Source organism: Notechis scutatus, chromosome 1 (genome assembly GCF_049901735.1).
Source record: "Notechis scutatus isolate UNSWTSFEM ecotype Mainland chromosome 1, rNotScu1.2, whole genome shotgun sequence".
In the NCBI taxonomy this organism is placed as follows: domain Eukaryota; kingdom Metazoa; phylum Chordata; class Lepidosauria; order Squamata; family Elapidae; genus Notechis; species Notechis scutatus.
In genome coordinates, this window is record NC_142009.1 from 3,256,990 (window position 1) to 3,276,064 (window position 19,075).

At 46.4% G+C, this 19,075-nt stretch overlaps 1 protein-coding gene across 1 annotated transcript in view; it reads right to left on the bottom strand.

Annotated features, from left to right (window-relative positions):
- Window positions 1-3,804: 3,804 nt before the first annotated feature.
- The window catches only part of ANKRD13B (ankyrin repeat domain 13B), a 50,161-nt gene continuing 34,890 nt past the window's right edge, over window positions 3,805-19,075 (bottom strand). The window contains exons 10-15 of the mRNA XM_087955806.1: window positions 17,559-17,689; window positions 17,281-17,438; window positions 15,308-15,466; window positions 9,952-10,112; window positions 6,035-6,111; window positions 3,805-4,066 (exon numbers count right to left, since the gene is read on the bottom strand). Of these exons, the coding sequence (XP_087811932.1) occupies window positions 3,850-4,066; window positions 6,035-6,111; window positions 9,952-10,112; window positions 15,308-15,466; window positions 17,281-17,438; window positions 17,559-17,689 (903 nt within the window). The 3' untranslated portion in view covers window positions 3,805-3,849. The remainder of the gene's footprint in view (window positions 4,067-6,034; window positions 6,112-9,951; window positions 10,113-15,307; window positions 15,467-17,280; window positions 17,439-17,558; window positions 17,690-19,075) is intronic.

Consider the following 19,075-nt stretch of genomic DNA (forward strand, 5'->3'; position numbering starts at 1 on the left):
TCCTGCCACCTGGTGGCCGTTGCAATCTTTGCAACCCAGATTTCATTGCTTTTGTTAAGTCCTCAAGGTACAACCGTTCATTTAGCACATTTCCAAGGGGCTACCGCACTGGGGGGAAAAAAGGGGGTTTATAACTGGACCTCGATCAAGTCATTTTTTTTTTTAGAGCCATTGTAATTTTGAACAGTCGCTAAACGAGGTCGTAACGTCAAGAACAACCTGGGCCAGAACATTGCTGACGAATCATCATCTATCTATATGTATATAAAGCGAAATTATCACTCGCGCATCATCACAAAATCTCCAGCACCGTAAAGTCTACAAACTTGAAATTCAGCCCGTAGGTTCCTCTTGGCTCCTAGGGGCTCCCTAAGAAAGGTTTTTTCCAAATGACCCTCAGAGCATTTAGAGTGTATTTTTCCTATATTATTATTATTATTATTAATTATTATTAATTATTATATTATTAATTATTATTATTATTATTATTATTATTATTATTATTATTATTATTATTATTATTATTATTATTATTTTATTCCAAATGCAAAACACAAGCAGAGGAGTTTCAGTTTCAGTTTCAGAGCACCAAGCAGTTTTAGTACACAACAGTTGAGCTAAGCCATGCCCAGGCTCCTTGCTGTCTCCTTGCTCACACACAGCAAATACTGTTTCAGTTTCCAAACAGCCCTCCACTCTCTCACCCATGTCAGGACCCCTAGCCAGATGAATACCGATGGACGCTGGTAGACAAGAGGCAGAATGTTTCCCCTTCCTTATTTTCCTCCGCAAAAACTAAGCCCCACCATATAGTTTCTTGCTCACACAGCAAATACTGTTTCAGTTTCCAAACAGCCCTCCACTCTCTCACACGCTGACAAGACGCTAGCCGGATGAATACCGATGGACGCTGGTAGACAAGAGGCAGAATGTTTCCCCTTCCTTATTTTCCTCCCCCAAAACTAAGCCCCACCATATAGTTTCTTGCTCACACAGCAAATACTGTTTCAGTTTCCAAACAGCCCTTCACTCTCTCACACACACTGACAGGACCCTAGCCGGATGAATACCGATGGAGGCTGGTAGGGCAGAGGCAGAATTTCCCCCCTCCCCTCTATTTTCTTCCCCAACCACATAGTTTCGTAGCGAAGCACAGGTATCGAGCTAGTGTACAATATTTGGATTTTTTGGGGGGGGAAGAGGTGGGACGTCCCATTTGCAAACCCTGCGATTGGAAGTGCAGCTTCCAATGTAAGCAAAGCAGCCTTTTGCCCCCTCCCTAAATGCCCCCTGCTGCCCCCCAACCCCCAAAAACACAGGCAGAAACAAGCGAGGGTTCTTAAGGTATTTTATTGGTGTTTCTGTGCAGGTAAACACACCTGGCCCCCCTCCCCAGGTGATGCGTCTCCATCGCCCATCCCCCGGATGTGTGGGGTGCCCAGAAGCCCCCTCCCCTTCTTGCAAACGCTGTAGTTTGACCTTTGGGCCCTCCCACCTCCCAAAACACAAGGCCCCCCCCTCTGGCTTCCCTGGGGAGGGGGGTGTAACAGAAGAGGAGGGGGCTATAGCCTTCCCCCGCCATCCTCACCCCTTACCCTGGCATAGGGGGTCTCAACGTGTGTCCCCCCCAGAGTTTAGCACCATGGAACAACAGGGTTGTAACGAGCTTGCAAGGGGAAGAGGGGGGGGCTCTTCCTTGGAAATGGGGAGGTGGGGGGCTCACACACACCCCCGTCTTCCCATGCTCCCCCCTCCCACATGGCCTGTCCCCCTCCCCACATTGGCACGGCCTCCTCTTGCACTCCCCAATGCCAGCCTGGGTACCCCACAAATGTCCCTGGGGGAGGGAGAGGGGAGGGGTTCAGGTTTTTTGGGGGTTACAGCCACGAAACGAACCTGGAAGGCCCCCCAGAAGGCAAGTGGAGACCTGATTGGCAGGTGGAGACCTGATTGGCAGGTGGGGGGGGGTTAAGTGCACTTGGTGCTACTGGTGCAGAATGGGGGGGTGCTGGGAGATGGGGGTGGCGGAAACACACCCCCCAAAAACATTCTCGGGGGTTATTTTTGTGCTCGACAAAGTGGGAAAAGTTCTCCTTGGCTTCTGGGAAGGTGGGAGAAAAAAGGTAAAGATGGCGGCCGGGATGGCGCCAAGCCCGGCCCACTTTTTATTTTTTTATTTTCCGTGTGCTCGTCCCCGAAATTCAGGTTTCTTCTGTGCTAAATTAAACCAGGATTCATTCCCCTTAAACTGCTTTTTTTCTCCTTTTTTTTTCTTCCCGCCCTTCTTCTTCTTGCATTTGGCCTTTCCTGATTTCAAAACAGGTAGTCCTTGACTTACGATGGTTCTCTGGAACGGCCGACGTTACGACAACGGCGCTGGGGGAAAACAGTGACTTATGACCCGTTTAAGAGATATCAGAGTTGGAAGGGAACTTGTAGGTCATCTAGTCCAACCCCCCGCCCGCCCAAGCAAGAGGCCCTACACCACAGCCAGCCAGCTCCTCCCACCAACCTCTTGGAATTTGAAACGCTTTCTCGCACCGACGGGCCCTTGCAGCCTCAACATTCGCTCGCAATGTATGACGGTCGCAATGTTCCCCCCGGGGAGGGGGGCAGGTCACGCGATCCCCTTTTGTGACTTTCTGGGGGGGGGGGAAGCCAGATTCACTTAACAACTTAGGTGACGGACTTTTAACGGTCGCCACGATTTGCTTAACGACCGGCAAGAAAGATCGTTAAAAAAAGGCAGCAGAACTCGTTTGAGCAACAGTCTTGCTTAGCAACGGAAAGCTCGGCCTCCATTGTGGTCGTAAGTCGAGGATGACCTGCTCCTTGACTTATGACCAGTTTGGGGGAATGGATCCCCCCCCCCAGTTCTGAAGTTCCAAAGGTTGCTCCCCAAAAAAATGATCATATGGCCACATGTTGGCTTTCGGACACAATTACTTTCCTGCTTCTCACAGTGACGTGACCACATTTTATGCCGTTTTTGGCAAAAGTTGGGGGGGGGGAGAAATGGGGGGGGGGAGGAAATGGTCATAAGTCACAGCGTTCAATGCTGTTGCAAAGTCAAACGGTCCCAAAACAAAATGGTTGTAAGTTGAGAACTACCTGTAATTAGGACTGAAAAGGGGCCCCCTGGAGGTTGTCTAGTCCAACCTGCTCAAGCCGGGAACTCAGCATTTCCAACAATTAAGGTGTTAAGGTTCCCAACTTGCTCCCCCCCCCCAAAAAAATTGGCTCCTCCTCAATTTCCCGCCCCTCTTCCAATTGCACCCAGGTGAAGAATTGGGGTCTCGAATTCGGTTTGTAAAAAAACAACAACCCCAAGCTGGCCGCTAGAGGGCAGCGCCGACGGAGAGTGCTGGCACCCTCTAGTGGCGTTCTGGGGAACTGCACCCGATGGCTGAGATGCACCCTTACCTGCCCAATGGATGGAATCCAGAGCCTTGCAGCCTGCTTCTCCCCCCCAGCCTGGAAAAAAGGGGAAGGGAGCCCCTCCCCTATTTTATCGGGGAAGGGAGCTGGACAGTGGCCAACCATGGCCAGATTAAACCCTCCCACCGTCCCAGGAGGGTCGAATTAAATGGCTCAACTGTGAGAGGGGAAATGTGTCTGGACCCCCCCAACCTGCCAGTCCTCCCCCTTCCCTGACTGTGGGCCCCCCCCACACACACACACATCCCGCCCCACTCCATCCTGGTGGTACTCAGCTGAGCTCAAACTGGGGAAGGCAAAGTCTTGTTAAGCGCTGGCTGGTGCCCTCCCCCCCCCTCAGGGGACTGGCCGGGGCTGTGTGTGCGTGCCCCCCCACAAGACCCTCGGGGGGGTGGGGTGGAGAGAGAGATCCTATTGTTCGGTGAGGGAGAGGCGCAGGATCCGTTCCAGCTCTTCCTGCTCCAGGCGCAAACGGCGTTCGGCCTCTTCCTGCTCTTTGGCGGAGAGCGCCATGGCCAGGCGCAGCTGCTCGGCGTAGGTGGGCAGACCGTGGCCGGGCCCACGGCCTGCTGCGGGGGGCGGCGGCTGCGGGGTGGCAGGCCGCGGGGGTGGGGTGTGCTGGGGTGTCCTGGGTGGGGGTGGGGTGGGAAGAAAAGGAAGAGAGGTTAGCCGAGGATCTGGTGGTGTGGGATGGTTCCTAAACAATGCTTCTTCGTGGACCCCTGCGTTGTGCTCCCTTTGTGGATTGAGGGCTCCTTGGCGCTTTCTTGCAGACGTTTCATGACCCAGCTAGGGAATATCATCAGTGCTAGAAGGGGGTTTGGGGAGGGAGGGAGGGGGAGGAGGAGGAGGAAGAGAAGGAGGAGGGGGAGGAGGACAACAGTGGGGTCCTTGATGTCCGCTGAGCTTGGTGGTTTTCTTGCAGACGTTTCATGACCCAACTAGGGAATGTCATCATCTGAAGGGAATGCTGGATGGAAGGGGAATGGGGTTCATGGAGGAGGAGGAGGAGGAGAGGAGGAGGAGGAGGAGGAGGAGAAGAGGAGGAGGAAGAGGAGGAGGAGAGGAGGAGGAAGAGGAGGAGAGGGGAGGAGAAGAGGAGAAAGAGAGGAGGAGGAGAAGGAAGAGGGGAGGAGAAGGAGAGGGAGGAGAAGAGGAGGAGGAAAGGAGGAGGAAGAGGGGAGGAAAGAGGAGAAGGAGGAGGAAGAGGGGAGGGAAGAGGAGAAAGAGGAGGAGGAGAAGGAGGAGGAGAGGGGAGGAGAAGAGGAGAAGGAGGAGGAGGAGGAAGAGGGGAGGAGAAGAGGAGGAGAAAGAGAGGAGGAGGAGGAAGAGGGAGAAGAGGAGGAGAAGAGGAGGAGGAAGAGGGGAGGAGAAGAGGAGGAGAAAGAGGAGGAGGAGGAATCGTCCTTGACCAATAGAAGGGAGTATTTGTAGCTCAAGGTTGAACTGTGGGGTTTTCGATGCTCTCTGAGCTTGGATATTTTCTTGCAGACATTTCACGACCCAAACTAGGTAACATCATCAGTGCTACTGGTATCAAGGACTCTTTACTAGCACCTTAACAGCACTGATGATGTTACCCAGTTTGGGTCGTGAAATGTCTGCAAGAAAACAACTAAGCCCAAACTGCACCAAGAACCCCCAAATCATCCTCCTCCCCTCCTCCTTCTCCTCCACTCCATGTAATACCCCCACTCCCTTCTAACACTGATGATGTTACCTAGTTGGGTCATGAAATGTCTGCAAGGAAACAACCCAGCTCGGGGACCACCAGGGGCCCCTCATTTTAATCCCTGAGCTACAAATATTCACGCTGCTTAGCTTTAGGCCTCCTTCACGCCCAGTTATTTTTTGTGTGTGACTTATTTGTCTCGCGTTTAATTCAACAAGTTTGTGTTAGATGATAGTACCGCAGATCCAGAAAAACTGGGTTAAATTGAGGGCAAAAACCCAGATTAAAACTCTGTTTAAACCCAGCTGGAGGGTAAAAAAAATTTTTGACTGGTTCCGCATCTGTCTAAATTCACATCCTTCTGGATTTAACACATTTACTAAGCAAAGGAACTAGGTTGGATTTTGCCTCCAGCCGTGCCAAATAAGAAAAGAGAGAGATTTATAGGGAGTCCTTGACTTACGACCACAGTTGAGCCCAAAATGCCTGTCACTAAAGCGAGACAGTTGTTAAGTGAGTTTTGCCCCATTTTATGACCCTTCTTGCCACTGTTGTTAAGTGAATCACTGCAGTCATTCAGTGAGTCACACGGTTGTTAAGTGAATCTGGCTTCCCCCGTTGACTTTGCCCGTCAGATGGACGCAAAAGGGGATCGATCACGTGACCCCCCCGGGACCCTGCAACCGTCATAAATATGAGTCAGTTGCCAAGCAGTCTGAATTTGGATCACATGAGGTCGTAAGTGTGAAAAACAGAGGTGAGTCACTTTTTTTTCCCAGCGCTGTTCTAACTCCGAATGGTCACTAAACTGACTGGTTGTAAGTCGAGGATTGCCTGTAAGAGCGTGAAATTGACAAATATTCAGAACAAGGATGTGAAATTGACACATCCCAAAGAGGAAGTGAAACTGGGAGAGGACCTCACCTGTTGACTCTGCGCCCTTCCTGGGACACTGGCAGCGTACCTGGTTTGCTGTTGGTTAACGCTTCCCAAATAGTCACCTGCAGGAAAGGGAGACAGGTCATTTGACTCCCTCAAAGTGCAACTTGAATATTTAAGAAGAGAAGAATAGAATACAGAAGGAAGAGAAGAGAAATAGAAGAGAAGAGAGAATAGAATAGAGAGAATATGGGAATAGAAGAGAAGAGAAGAGAAGAAATAGAACAGAAATAGAACAGAATAGAAATAGAAGAGAAGAGAGAAGAGAAGAGAAATAGAAGAGAAATAGAAGAGAAAAGAGAAGAGAAAAGAAGAGAAGAGAAATAGAAGAGAAGAAAGAAGAGAAATGAGAAAAGAATAGAGAAGAGAATAGAGAAGAGAATAGAAATGAAAAGAATAGAGAACAGAATAGAGAACAGAATAGAATGGAATGGAATGGAATGGAATGGAATGAGAAGAGAAATAGAATAGAAGAGAAATAGAAGAGAAGAAAGAAGAGAAATAGAAAAGAACAGAGAATAGAATAGAGAATAGAACAGAAGAATAGAAGAGAAGAGAATAGAATAGAATAGAATAGAATAGAATAGAATAGAATAGAATAGAATGGAATGGAATGGGATGGGATAGGATGGGATGGGATGGGATGGGATGGGATAGGATAGAAGAATGGAATAGAAGAGAAGAGAAATAGAAGAGAAGAGAAGAAGAGAGAAGAGAAAAGAAATAGAAGAGAGAGGAGAGAAAAATAGAATAGAATAGAAGAGAAGAGAAGAGAAGAGAAGAGAAGAGAAGAGAAGAGAATAGAGAAGAGAAGAGAAGAGAAGAATGGAATAGAAGAGAAATAGAAGAGAAGAGAAGAATAGAGAATAGAGAATAGAAGAGAAATAGAAGAGAATAGAGGAATAGAATAGAATATAGAACAGAACAGAACAGAATAGAATAGAATAGAATATAGAATAGAGTAGAATAGAATAGAATAGAATAGAATAGAATAGAATAGAATAGAATAGAATAGAATAGAATAGAATAGAATATAGAATAGAACAGAACAGAACAGAACAGAATAGAATAGAATTCAGTACAATTCAATACAATTCAATACAATACAATACAATACTGGTCGCCAACCGGTGGGCTGGGGACCACTGGTGGTCCGTCAGAAAATTTTGGTGGTCCACAGAGAAATGCCCCCCCCAAAGCAATTAATCCAGGCTGCGCGGGAACACAAGGCTGCGCCGTCCACATGGCCCACCCACTATTTTTGAGCCAGATCTCCTCTAATCCTCAAGAAAATGAAAGGACATGTTGACACGAATCCATCTAACCTTTGCTCTTTGCTTCTGTTAAAGAAGTTTGCTTGTACTATTTGGCTAATGATGGGAATTCATTCTGTAAGAGAATTGTATCCTTTTCTATCTGGTTTCTCGCCTCCGCAATTTGCTAGGCCCATCCTTGGGGACCATTCCCAGGAACATCCTGCTCCATAGATAAGTGGGAGGGCCGCCTAGGAGCACGGACACACAAGGGATACTGTGTGTAAAATAACAAGGTATGGATAGAGCACGGAGGACCAAGACCGCTCCATGGGTAAGGAAGGGAAGGTCGTGGGTAAGACACTGCCCACATTGATAACAAACCTTTATGTCTGATTGAATAAACTTTGTTTCTATCAGCGTAAAATGTATATAATACTCTGAGCCACTCTCGCAAGGTGTGGCGATTCCTTACATGCATGTTGTCTGTATGTTTTGGACACAGCATTTGTCACGCCCCTGTTAGAATCTGACTCCGAGGGAAAGGAGGAACAGGGAGTGGGAGTGTGGCTCCGGAGGCTGTGGAGGAAACTGGGGAAAGGCACAGGCCAGCTGGGCATTTAGAGGAAGACCCAGGCCCACCCCTCTCCATTATAGGGCACGCAGGGAGGAATGGATAAGGGAGAAATGTGAGTGGCGTGGTCTACAGGGGAGGAAAGGGCCCTGATCCCCTTCATGGGCTGCAGCTGGGAGGACTGTTTAAAAGGACAAACTGCGCATGGGCCAGTGCTGGAAGCAAAGCGTGAATTAATTCTAGTCTTTCAGTTCTTATCTGAGTTCTGGAGTTCCTTCCCAGTGTGTATATTTCGATATCTGTGGACGGCTTCAAGCCCTTATCCTGCCTGGTTTCACTAATTGCTTCAGTGTGGTTTGTGTTGTTGTTTTTTTCTATTTATCATTTATATGTATTTTGAGTTTGAACGGCATTTCTTCCTTTTCACGACTGTTTGTGGGGGAGTTTTTTTCTCCCCTTCCTCAGCCGGCTAAACTCCCTTTTCCAAAGGCGGTGGAGCGGCGGTCAGCAATGGCCGCCACCAAGAACCTCTCAGCCGGACAAGTTTTGTGCAGGAGGAAGTGGAGAAAGTGAAAGTCTTTGGCTGAACCGGGACAATAAGTAACATCTGAACAACCTGGAAATTTAGCTCTTTAAAGGATACATTGTTCCCAAGAAGATTGTAAAAAGTTGCGGATGAAAGTGAAAAGGGAAAGTTTTTTTCTGCTTCACTCTCCTTCCCTACAGAGATAGCAATGGAAATCGGAAACACCCGCTTTGGCAACAGAAGGTAACTAATTTTGAAAATTAAAGCCAAGGGGACATTAAAGATTTCTGAACATTGATATTTTAAAATCAAATATTTTTTTTTGCTATAAGTGGGAAGGGAGAGGCAAATGATTTATATTAAAATTCTGCTGGAGGAGACTGCTTGGAGTTTATAAGATCAGAGATTAAATTGTAATAAAGACTTCTAAGAAATCATTTTGGAATTGTGTAATTGAACTCTACCCCAGGAAGAGAAAGTATTAAAAGAAGAAAGTGCTAAATGAAACAGTTTGGGTTGATTTGGATTGCTTGATGTCTTTGGAACTTTTGCAAACTATTTTTTGAAAGCCTAAAAACACTTGGATTGTTTAAAAAAATAAAAATAAAACAATGGCATTATCTGTGGAAGAATTGAAAATGGAATTTAAAAAGCTAAAAGAAGAGGAACAAGAAGGCAAGGGCTCTTTTGGATCTGTTTTCCACTTCTTAGAAATGGCGATTTCTACCTATCAGGAAATACAGCAATTAGAAAGTTGGGAGGAAGAAGGAGAAGCCATCTTTAATGGACAAACTATTTTAGTTGATGAAGAAAAGGGAAAAGGCGGAAAGAAAATGGAGAATTCAAGATTTAAAAAAACAACCAAGAAAGGGAAAAATAAGGTGAAAAATCGATATAATGTCAGAAAGCAACAGAAAAGAGAAATACAACAGAGAGGGGAGACTAAAAGGGTGGAGATTGAGAGATGGGGGGGTAAAAAGATTAGATTTGACAAGAAAGGAAGGGAAAAAGGAAAAAGAAGTTATAAAGGCTTAAAACAAGATGCTAAAAAGCAGGGGGTTTTTTTAGAGATAAAGGGTAAAATACGATTTAAAGAGATTCTGCAAAAGTACACAAGATTGTATTGTAGTATTTGTATTTGAAATAGAGTTAGAAAACTGGAATATTATATGTGTTAATAGATAATTGGACCTTGGAGGCCAAGTTGAAGGAATGAAAGGGACTTCACCTGTTTTTGTGACTTTGTTGCTTTTATATCCCACCCTGGGTCATCACCGTAATCACCCAGACTTTTTTGCTTTGGCCAAAGAATAAAAAAAAAAGCGGTTATTTTTGCCAGCCTTCCCTCGCGTCGCACACTTTGGCATCTCCGTGGCTCAGGGAAACTTCTGGGACCTTACAGAATCACCCTGGATGCCTATTTTGGTAGCTGCAGCACCCTATCAATGGGATGGGCTTCAATGCCATTTCTGGCCCCTTTCACCTTTGACCTTCCCACGGATGCCCCGTCTCTGGGCCCCTCCGTCCCTCCAGGTCGGTTCTCCCCTACCTGGTCGTATTCACTGCCCGCCTCTAGCAAGCTCTGCTGAATGGCAAACTGCAGAAGGTCGTCTTCGTCCTCCCGCAATGGCTCTGGGTGCCTCCCGACGATGCTGTAGCCCTGGGGGGCTTCGAAGAGGGAGGGGTCCATCTCAAAGCAGCGGCAGGAGCCTGCGAGGAGGGAGTCCAACCACCATCAGAATAACAGAGTTGGAAGGGACCTTGTAGGTCATCTAGTCCAACCCCCCCCCCGCCCAAGCAGGAGACCCTACGCCATTTCTGACCGATGGGAGTCCAGTTTCTTCTTGAAAGCCTCCAGGGATGAAGCTCCCACAACTTCTGAAGGCAACTTCTGTGCCATGGGTTGATAGTTCTCCCTGTCAGGAAATTCCTCCTTATTTCCAGGTTGAATCCTGGGTCATTTTCCACCCATTATTCCTTGTCTGGCCTTCAGGTGCTTTGGAAAATAGCTTGACCCCTTCCTCCTCTCTGGGGCAGCCCCTCAAATATTGATAGACTGCTATCCTGTCTTCCCTGGTCCTTCTCTTCCCTAGACTAGCCAGCCCAGTTCCTGCAACCGTTCTTCGTATGTTTTAGTCTCCAGGCCTTTAATCATCTTAGTTGCTCTTCTCTGCACTTTTTCTAGAGTCTCAACATCTTGTTTGTAGTGACCAAAACTGGATGCAGGACTCTAGGTGTGGCCTTACTAAGGATAGGTAGGTAGGTAGGTAGAGATAGATAGAGACAGACAGACAGACAGACATGACAGATAGACAGACAAGACTAGCCATATCCAATTCCTGCAACCATTCATTATATTTCTTAGCCTCCAGTCCCTCCCATAGGATAGATAGACAGACAGACAGACAGAGATGAAAGATAGATGAGATAGATAAATAGATGATAGATAGATAGATAGATAGATAGATAGATAGATAGATAGATAGATAGACAGGCAAGACAGACAGACAGACAAGACAGACAGACAGACTAGCCAGGCCCAGTTCCTGCAACCGTTCTTCGTATGTTTTAGTGTCCAGTCCCCTCATCATCCTGGTTGCTCTTCTCTGCACTTCTACTCAACATCTTTTTTATAGTGTGGTGACCAAAACTGGATGTAGGACTCTAGGTGTGGCCTTACTAAGGCTTTATAGAGTGGTATTAGTACCTCCCTTGATCTTGATTGTAAAGGTAAAGGTAAAGGTGCCCCTCGCACCTATGTGCTACTCGTTCCTGGCTCTAGGGGGCGGTGCTCATCTCTGTTACAAAGCCGAAGAGCCAGCGGTGTCCGAAGACGTCTCCATGGTCAGGTACCCAGCATGACTAAATGCCGAAGAAGGCGCATGGAACGCTGTTCCCTTCCCACCTATTTTTCTACTTGCATTTGTACATGCTTTCGAACTGCTCGGTTGGCAGAAGCTGCTGGGACGAGGAACGGGAGCTCACTCCGTTATGCAGCGCTAGGGGTTCGAACCGTCAAACCACCAACCTTTCTGATCAACAAGCTCAGCGTCTTAGCCACTGAGCCACCACGTCCTGATCTCGATTGTATCCGTTAATGCAATTTAGGATTGCATTGGCTTTTTTGGCTGCTGCTGCACAACATTGGCTCCTATTTAGCTGGTTATCAACTAAGACTCCGAGATCCCCCTCCCAGTTCCTGCTATTGAGCCTGGTTTCACCCAGTCTATTATAGGTGTCCTTTGGGTTTTCCTTGCCTAAGTGTAGGACTTTCCTTTTCTCTACGTCGAATTTCATTTTGTTAGATAGGGCCCAGGGTTCTAGTCTGTCAAGATCCCTCTGGATCTTGAGCCCATCTTCTTGGGTGTTCGCTATTCCTGCCATCCAAGAAGCTTCAAACTTTTCTTTTTAATTACAATCTCTCTTATGTCGCTACTGACTCCCAGGGACGTTATCGTCCTAATCACCAAATTCTCAAAGCTTCTGAAATCATTAATCAATATTTATTTTCCCATTTTTAAAGTGGAAAGTAAATATCAGAAAGAACATTAAAAACAGCGAGCTTTACAAGCAAGAAGAAGTTATGGAAGAAAACATTAGATACTACTTGGAAGGAACAATCTCAGAAGAAAACAGAGAAGTACTTAATAAAGAAATAAGATTAACAGAGTTACAAAAGGCGATATGAAAACAAAAAAATAACAAAACACCACGCCCGGATGGTCTACCAGGCGAACTATACAAACATTTATCTGAAATATTTGAGCCAATATTACTGGAACTATATAATGAGGCATTAACGCAAGCTAGACTTCCGAGGTCCTGGTCCGAGGCATATATCTCCTTCATTGCAAAAGATGCGAACTATAGGCCAAACTCGTTGCTAAATACGGATTATAAGATAGTCATGACAATATTAGCAGAAGGAATGAAACCAATTTTGAGTGAGCTTATACATACACACCAGAATGGTTTCCTGCCAAATAGACAAATTAAAAACAATATTAGGACAGTACTAAATTCGATTGAATACTACGAAGCTCACCCAGAAAAACAGGCAGCTTTTAATTTTTTTAGATGCGCAAAAAGCATTCGATAATCTCAATTGGAAATTCATGCTATATCAAATTAAAAAGCTGAACTTTGGCACTAACATGGAAAAAAACACTACAAGAAATATACTCAAATCCAAAAGCAAGTGTATCATTAAATGGAGATCGCACTGAAGATGTTTGAAATTGCAAAAGGAGTGAGACAAGGCATTATTGCCTGTTATTTATCTTGTCTTTAGAAGTGTTGCTAGCTGCAACCAGACAAAACCCAGAGATTCATGGAATTAAAATTAGAAATGAGGAATATAAAGTTCAGGCATTTGCCGATGATTTCGTATTTATAGTGGAAGATCCAATGAATTCGGGACCAATACTGTTGCAACAAATCAAAAAATTTGGGGAAGTGGCAGGATTTAAAATAAATAAAAATAAAACTAAGATGATAGTCAAAAACTGTACAACAAAACAGAAAGTAGAATTAGAAAACATAATGGGACTGCAAATAGTAAAAAAGGTGAAATACCTGGGAATTTGGATATCACCCAGATGTTCATCATTAAAAGAGGACAGTTATGTTCAGATGACTCTGAATTCTTTACAATTTGGAACAATTGGTACAAATGGTTAACAAAAAGAACCAAGAAGTGAGACAAAAATGTTAATTGAAACAATCCTTAAGAATGTAAAATAAAATTTTATAAATTATATAAAGATATAAGAATAGAAATTATAGCTAAAGATATTATTTAGTAGTAGACAAATGCAATATAATGTATTATGATATTTAAACCAAAATCCTGTATAGATGCCAAGAACGTTGTTGATACCATGATGTTTTACGATGTAAAAATGAAAATTAATAAAAATATATTAAAAATAAAAACATCTTGACATGATCTCAGTGCATGGCCATCCATCCAAGGGGTGTGTTTTGGGCAGGGTGACCGAGCCTTGCGTGCATCATTAATAAAAAATTAAAGATATATTCCGTAACTGTTGGGATTCATTGTTGGAATGTACTGTATTTCTATGCAACAGCTACAGTGGTATTCAGTCAGTAGATGGCAGTATTTATAAGTTTGGCTCTATGGTATACTCTATGCTCTTTTGTTCTAAGTAGGAGTTCCTGTTTCCTGGAACAGTTATATAGATGAGCAGTAAAACACATGGTGACTGTTCTCTTTGTTTGCTCTATGTGGTGCTTTATATAAACAGAATTTCTAACAGTAACCTTCTCCAAGGGGGCTCCCCCACCTAGTTGGTGAGCCCAGAAATACTGGGGGGGCGGTATTTATCAAAAAATTTCAGAGATGGTCTGCAATGGGGGCACCACCCCCTTTTTCCACACATGTGTAACCCATGTGAAAAACTACAGTTAGTCTGCAACTTATAACCATTTATTTAGTGACCATTTAAAATTACAACAGTGCTGAAAAAAGTGACTCACGGCCGTTTTTCACACTTATGATTGTTGCAGCATCCCCCTGGTCACAAGTTCAAAATTTATTGGCAAGTGACTCATATTTATGATGGTCGCAGTGTCTCGGGGGTCACGTGATTCCGTTTTGCGTCCTTGTGACAAGCAAAGTCCATGGGGAAAGCCAGGTTCACTTAAACAACCGTGTTATGAACTTAAAGAGCCACAGTGATTCACTTAACGACTGTGGCAAGAAATGTCTTAACATGGGGTCAAACTCACTTAACAACTATCTTGCTTAGCCATGGAAATTCTGGGCTCAGTTGTGGTCATAAGTCGAGGACTGCCTGTAGCAAGCATCTAAATGCATACAGTCCAGAGTCACTGTTATGTCCCTGTTGGAATCTGATTCCGACGGAGAGGTGAAACAGCTGACAGGGAGCGGGAGTGTGGCTTCAGTGGCTGTGGAGGAAACTGGGGAAGGGCACAGTCCGGCTGGGCCTTCAGAGGAAGACCCAGGCCCACCCCCTCTTCATCCTAGGGCACACAGAGAGGAACGGATAAGGGAGCAACGTGGGTTACAGGGGAGGAAAGGGCCCTGATCCCCTTCGTGGGCTGCAGCTGGGAAAACAGGATTTAAAAAGGGTGTTTGCGCACAGCACCTTGCTGGTTTGTCAAGTCTTATCTGAGTTCTGGCATCCCCCCAACTGTGTGTGTTTCGTTATATTTTGGAAGTCTGCAGTTCCTTATCCTGCCCTGTCCAGTTAATTGCTGCAGCGTGGTTTGTGTTGGTTTTTTATTTATAATTTATATGTACTTTGCGTTCGGACGGAATTTCTTCCCTTTTAAAAAACTGTTCTTGGGAGAGTTTTTTTATCCAGCCGAGGATAACTGGACATTGGGGGCCAAGTTGGAGGAATTAAAGGGTCATTGCCTACTTTTGTGACTTGGTTGCTTTTGTGCCACGCCCTTTCGGGTCGTCGCAGTCCCTTTGGACAGTGAGGTGGGCAGCAGATCAATTTAATAAATAAATCAAATGCCGGCGATGCCATCTTGACTTGCGGTGACAGCCGTCCGAATCCCCCGCCTGGTTTTGCAGGGCATTTCCCGACCAGTGGTGGGATTCTACCCGTTTCCCTACTGGTTCGGTGACTGTGCACTTCGCGCATGGCGTGTGCATCTAATACGTGCATGCGCAGCTTTCCAAGTGCCAGCTGAGACTCTGCCGCGGCCCATCAGCCGAGAGGATAAAGAACAGAAAAGCTCAGGATTGGCTCTTCTAGCCGCCTCTTCGTTCCCTCCCAGCTGATCGTTGGAGGCTTTTTTTTTAACTACCGGTTTGGGTGAACCGGGCCAAACCGGGTAGCATTTCACCACTGTTCCCCACCCACCCATACCCTTGCCTCGTGTGTCTGTCCCCCCCCCTCCCCACTTACCGAGGGAGCTTGAGCTGCTAATGCTGGACCGGTCACTCCCGGGCGAGGGGGCATCGCTGCCGGGGCTGCCCGTAGGGCGGAGGGAGACCACCGGCTCGTCGCAGCCGTTCAGGTTGCCAAAGGTGATGCGGGCATTGAGGATGTGGAAGATGGGGATTTCTGGAGGCGAGAGCGAAGGAAGGATGTGTTTGTGTGTGTGTGTGTGTGTGTGTGTGTGTGTGTGTGTGTCTCAGTCCTGCTGCCTCCTTCAGCACAGGTAGAGAAGGAGGGTCACTTTAGGAAGAAAGACCCTCTTCACCTGAAGCACACCTGGTCTCTTCCAGTAGCCTCTCGGCTGGGTATCTTGCACTACAACTCCCATCTTCCACCATCGATGTAAAACAGAACAGCTCTCTCTCTCCTCTCTCTCTCTCCCTCTCTTCCTCCCTCCTTCCCTCTCTTCTTCTCTTTCTCTCTCAATCCCTCCCTGTCTTCCTCCTTCCCTCGCTCTCACTCTCTTCCTTTCCCCCCTCTCTCCTCTCTTCCTCTCTCTCTCTCCCTATCTTTCTCCATCTCTCTTCCTAGCTTCCTCCCTCTCTCCTCTTCCTCCCTTCCTCTCTTCCTCCCTCCCTCCCTCCCTCTCTTCCTCTTTCTCTCTCTCTCCCTCCCTCCCTATCTTCCTCCCCCTCTCTTCCTCCCTCTCTCCTCCCTATCTCTCTCTCTCTCTCCTCCTCTCTCTCTCCCTCTCTTTCTCCATCTCTTCCTTCTTCCTCCCCCTCTTCCTCCCCCTCTCTTCCTATCTTCCTCTCCTCCCTCTCCCTCCCTATCTTCCTCTCTCTCTTCCTCCCTCCCTCTCTCCCACTCTCTTTCACCATCTCTTCCTATCTTCCTCCCTTCCTCTCTCTCTTCCTATCTTCCTCCCTCTCTCTTCCTATCTTCCTTCCTCCCTCTCTCTCCCTATCTTCCTCTCTCTCTTCCTCCCTCCCTCTCTCCCACTCTCTTTCACCATCTCTTCCTATCTTCCTCCCTTCCTCTCTCTCTTCCTCCCTCTCTCTCTCTCTTCCTATCTTCCAGCCCTCTCTCTCTCTCTCTCTCACACACACACACCCTGGGGTTTGTACGATGAATGGATCTGTAACATCTGGGTCGGCATCTTCAGAAAACACACCAAAGCTTTTAACCCACTGCATTCCCACCAACCCCCGTGTTTCTCAAAGTCAGCCATTTGAAAAGGGGTGAACTTCAACTCCCAGAATTCCCTAGACAGCCTGGTTTAAGATGCGAGGACATCAACGCCCAGAATTCCCATACAAGAGAGGACTTGGCCCCCAGCCCCGGGTCGTCGTTGCGCCGTCTGATTGCTTTCGATGGGTCGAAGAGCTAAAATAAGATTGCTCTCTTACAATCCCTCTCTCTCCAATCTCTCCGCTCTGTTTTTAACTTCTGCCTGACCAGCGGTGGTAATTCAGCCGGTTCGCACCGGATCGGACGAACCGGTAGCGAGAATTTGGCGCGGGTTGCCAAACAGGTAGTAAGTTCTGGCTGGCCACGCCCCCCCCCGACCCAGTCGCCCTCCCACCCGATGCTCGCTCACCCTGCCCCACCTGACGCTCGCCTAAGGTATTTATTTCTTTTTTTTCCCCCCTCCTGACAATCAGCTGTACAACATTCAGCCGGTTCGCACCGGATTGGACGACCTGGTAGCGAGAATGTGCCAGGATTCCCTCGGCTGAACTCAGGAAGGCCAAAAATGGCTCAGCCACCCCTCTCCATTTTTTACTTTCCCGAGCATCAGGGGAGCAAAAAGCCCCGAGGCCCAGAAGCCCCCGCCAAAAAACCGGGGCTGCAAAAAGCCAAAAAGCCACGCCCACCCAGTCGCATGGCCACGCCCACCAAACCACGCCCACACAACGGGTAGTAAAAAAAAAGTTATGAATCCCACCCCTGCGCCTGACCCTTTCCTGTGACCGGTGTGGTGGCATTGACCTCCTCACCAATCTTGACGGGGAAGCCGGGCGGCAGGCGGAGCGTGATGAAATCCCGGAGTTTGGCAAAGAGGGCGTTGCTGACCGCCATGAGGTCGATGATGGGGGCCACCTGCTCGGCCAGGGACAAGGGGTGGTCTTCGCACAACCACAACTTGGCTTTGAACCTGGGGGAGGAGGAAGGAGGAGGAGGAGGAGGAGAAGGTGAGGAAGGCCCAACCCTTGCTCGTCCGCCCTACCCCCAAAAAAAACCACAGCCCCAACCATTGCCCTGGCTCCGCTCTCACTTTTGCGTCTTGGTGGTGAGTTCGATGGGTCGCCCCATATCCCGGCTGCCCAGCTCAAAATTGGGGTTGAAGTATTCCTCGGGCGTGATGGCGGTGGGGTTCGCGTGGCTCAGCGTCTGCGTGATGAGAGCCTGCAGAGGGGCGGAGAGAAGACGGGAGGTTGACGTGGAGGAGGGGGGGTCCCACCACAGGGGAAGCGCCTTCCAGTTTCGCTTGGGAAACTGAGGCCAGGTGGCCGTTTTCCAAGAATCAAAGGATTAGAATTAAAAAGCTTAGAATAAAAATAGAAGTAAGAATAGGAACAGGAATAGAATTAAAAATAGAATTAGAATAGAATCTATATATATATATATATATATATAAAAGCGAAATACCATTCATGCATCATCACAAAATTGTATTGTATTGTATTGTGTGTGTGTGTGTATATAGATATATAGATATATAAAAGCAAAATACCACTCACACATCATCACAAAATTGTATTGTATTGTGTGTGTGTGTATATATAGATATATAGATATATAAAAGCGAAATACCACTCACACATCATCACAAAATTTTATTGTATTGTGTGTGTGTGTGTGTGTATACATATACATACACACACACACATACACACACAAATATACCTATAAAAGCGAAATTACCACTCACGCATCATCACAAAATCTCCAGAACCGTAAAACCTACAAACTTGAAGTTTGGCCCGTAGGTTCCTCTTGGCTTCTAGGGGCTCCCTAAGAAAGGATTTTTCCAAATGACCCTCAGAGCATTTAGAGTATTTCCTATATTATTATTATTATTATTATTATTATTATTATTATTATTATTATTATTATTATTATTATTATTAACACGCTCTGATGCTAAGGAGTTCTACTCCCCCTCCCCACCTGAAAAAAAAGAAATCTCTTCCAAAGGCAAAACACAAGCAGAGGAGTTTCATTTTCACAGCACCAAGCAGCTTTGGTACAGAACAGTTTGAGCCCAGGCTCCTTGCTCACACGGCAAATACTGTTTCAGTTTCCAAACAGCCCTCAACTCTCTCACACACACTGACAAGACGCTAGCCAGATGAATACTGATGGATGCTGGTAGGCCGAGGCAGAATTTCCTCCCCCCACCTTATTTTCCTCCCCAGAAACTAAGCCCGACCACGTAGTTTCATAGCAAAGCACGGGCATCCAGCTAGGAATAGAACAGAACAGAATAGAATAGAGAAGGAAGGAGAATAGAATAGAATAGAATAGAATAGAATAGAATAGAATAGAATAGAATAGAATAGAATAGAATAGAATAGAATAGAATAGAATAGAATAGAATAGAACAGAAATATGGAACAGAATGGAACAAAACAGAACAGAACAGAATACAGCAGAAAAAGAGGATAGAAGGGATCTTGGATGTCTTCTAATCCAGCCCCCTTCTCCTAAGAGATAATCTAGTCCAACCCCTTACTTGCTCAGGATTCATATGTGGGAATCCTCGACTCACGGCCACAATTGAGGTCAAAC